At 39.0% G+C, this 3076-nt stretch overlaps 1 protein-coding gene across 4 annotated transcripts in view; it reads left to right on the top strand.

The window, feature by feature from the left end:
• The window catches only part of LOC107758567 (rap guanine nucleotide exchange factor 2-like), a 122359-nt gene that overhangs the window by 90505 nt on the left and 28778 nt on the right, over positions 1-3076 (top strand). For all 4 annotated transcript variants that reach the window (XM_016576335.1, XM_016576337.1, XM_016576336.1 and 1 more), the window contains one exon: positions 1597-1774. In XM_016576335.1, the coding sequence (XP_016431821.1) occupies positions 1597-1774 (178 nt within the window). The remainder of the gene's footprint in view (positions 1-1596; positions 1775-3076) is intronic.

Here is a 3076-nt window from a genome sequence, read left to right as displayed (position 1 = left end):
CCATCCATAAAAAAAGTGTCTCACACGGCTCTGGGGGGTGAACAAAGGCCTCCTGTAGTGAATCGATGCGTTTTTGTAAGAAAAATATCCATATTCAAAACGTAATAATCACTTGAATCTAGCTTGCGCCAACAGTTGTACACGGAAGCAGTTCCGGGGGAATTACGTATGAGGTCAGCTTTGCGCATGCGCCGCTCAGAAGTGACGCACGCGGAGAGATCAACAAAAACAACGGTCACTAATTAGAAGTACAAACCTAGGATGACTTGAGGGTGAGTAATTTATGGGCTAATTTTCATTTTTGGGTGAACTAACCCTTTAAGTCATGTAAACGCAGCTTACTTGCGTTGTCAGGTTACTGTTGTGCATGTAAACGGGGAAAACTAGTTATTTTAATAAGCTGATATTTGTGAGTTATCAGCTTGCATGTAAACGTGCTCAATTAAACTTTTTGATACTATTATGATTTTTCTATGCTGCTTTTTGATTAAAAATCCAAAAAGCTTCAATCCCCATTCACTGTACTTGCAATGAATATACTCTCCATCATTTCTCCTTTTGTGTTCTGGGAAAAAAAGAAAGTCATACTGGTTTGGAATGACATGAGGGTGAGTAAATCATGACAGAATTGTTATTTTTAGGTGATCTATTCCCACAAGTAATTTAGACCTCTTTAAGAGGGATGCTTATGTGATAGATAACTCTCGTTTTTATATTAGTGCATTTTGCCAGCTGCCACCACCATCCTCCCCCACTCCCCTGTCCCCACCCTACCAAAAAAGAGCCCAGCTTCACATCTCCCCGCCCTATGTGCCCTCTGAGTGGCTGCTTTCAGCACCGTCTGAATATTTGATGAGTAATACAGGTCATTTAAGTCAAAATGACATGCGTTTGTGTGAGCCCAGATCGAGGGGCTTAAAAAATTAAAACTGGCTGAAAGCCAGAGCTCTAAAGATGAGGCTGGGACCCGGCTTGTGCAAGCATTTGGTCAAGGCGACACTGTGGGCAGTTTCAGGGAGGAATAGAGTATCGCTGGGGCTCCTCGTCCAGGTGAGAGCGAATCAGGGTTGGTTGCGACAGGAGATTGTGGTGTACACAACGGGATGGGTCTTTCTTTTGTTTATTTTAGTCAGGTTGGGCCATGCCACAGTGCTGGGTGGGTGTTGGGTTGTATTTTCTCAAAAATGGAGTTCAAACATCTAAATTTGTATTTTAATACCCAGAATATGTTTTTTTGTTGTTGTTGTTGTTGTTACCTGTGCTTGTTTGGTTGGTTTGTTTTGTTGCTTGCTTTGAATTGTTGTTATACAGTAGTACATGCAGTCATGTGCTCTGCTTCCATTTTCTTTTTAATTCTGAATTAATGGGAAAATAATATTGTTTTTTTTTTAGCCTTGAATCCTAGTCTTGATCATTTTGTCTTTTTTGGGTCTGTGCTTAAACTTTGCTTCTGAAATATGTTAGATGTTAGGTCTGTGATCAGCTCCAGGATTCAGGATATTAATTTAGAAGAAACGCCACAGTGATGCAAAATCTAAGCAAAGAATGTCCAAAATACCTTACTATGATTGACTGACAAAGGTTTTTGACACACAGGCCACAGAGAGTGAGCCCGGCGACATGGACCTCAGTGGCCTGCCCGAGACAGCCGTTGATTCCGAGGAGGATGATGATGAGGAAGACATCGAACGTGCCTCTGATCCCCTCATGAGTCGAGATATCGTCCGAGACTGCCTGGAGAAAGACCCCATGGACCGAACGGATGATGACATAGGTGAGTGATTTGCTTAAACCATCATGCTAGAATGTGATTCAAACACCAGAATTTGCTCGAGGAAGAAAGATGGGATTCTCGAAAGCAATGATATAATTTGCCAGGAAAAGAAGGCAACAAAAGGTCGGGGAGACTACAAAAGGAAAGAGTGAGGGGGAGACGTGTTTTTTTTTCTTCTAGGTCACCCTCTCAGCCGCGCCTCACGGAGCGCATTAAAATTTGATTGGCTTCGCCGCATCCACAGCTATGCTTCAGTGGTGCCATGCCAAGCACAGGTCATCGAGTACCCAGACAGGCCACGGGCAGGGAACAAAATCCAAAATCTCTTGTCTCCACTCTCCTCGATCTCAACTGAACCACTCCAGCCTTTGGGCAGCCCTGTCACACTAGCTAAAGCCAAATACTTGATTTGGTTGGCCTGTCGAGCATGGAAAGAAAAACTATTAACTTGTTATAGAAAAACTATTTTCTTGATGACCAGTTCTAGTAATTCATATTGATTGTAAAATAATGATTACTTTGCAATAAATGGACACAAGATGTTAAATGTACCATGTTCTATGCAACGGAATGGCATGCACACTTGTAGGCTAAGCTGTCAAAAAGAGACAAATATGGAAATGGGTTTTTCTATATGAGCACTTTTGGCCCTGTGCGTTTTAATTTAAAAAAATGGTGTCTCACTATAGTTTATTTAATTTGTCTGCTGCCGTTGTCCAACAGTATATATACATATAGCACAGTAGAATTGTCATTTTTCTGTCAGTATTTCTGTTCAGTATTTCTGTCACAGTGTAATTTCTGCCACATCCCAAATGATGTATTGTATTTAATAACATCCTGTGGTGAAAATGGCTTTGTAAGGTTAATATCCCAGCATTCTAAATACTAACTTTATTTTATTTAGTCATTTATCAGACGCTTTTATCCAAAGGGACTTACAAATGAGGATAACAGAAGCAATCAATTGTAGTATTAAAACAACTAAAAACAGATCCAAAACTAAAAGCTAAAACTTTATAAGCACTACCTATACACATTTTAAAAATAAAGAGATTAAATAAAAATGACAAATGCATACAACAAAATTTCAAAACTTAACATTGAAATGAAAAACAAAAAATAAAGCTAAAAACAATTAAAAATAGTAAACAACAAAAGGTATAAGAGTATAATAATGATTCTAACATAACACTAAGCCAAACACCAAAAAAACAACTACATATGTGTATGTACAACCATACACACATACATATATACTGTATATGTACATACACATTTATAAATTCAATATATATATAT

The sequence above is a fragment of the Sinocyclocheilus rhinocerous genome, unplaced genomic scaffold (genome assembly GCF_001515625.1).
Source record: "Sinocyclocheilus rhinocerous isolate Xijiao unplaced genomic scaffold, SAMN03320098_v1.1 scaffold354, whole genome shotgun sequence".
Classification (NCBI taxonomy): domain Eukaryota; kingdom Metazoa; phylum Chordata; class Actinopteri; order Cypriniformes; family Cyprinidae; genus Sinocyclocheilus; species Sinocyclocheilus rhinocerous.
This window is presented reverse-complemented; position numbering and strand designations above follow the sequence as displayed.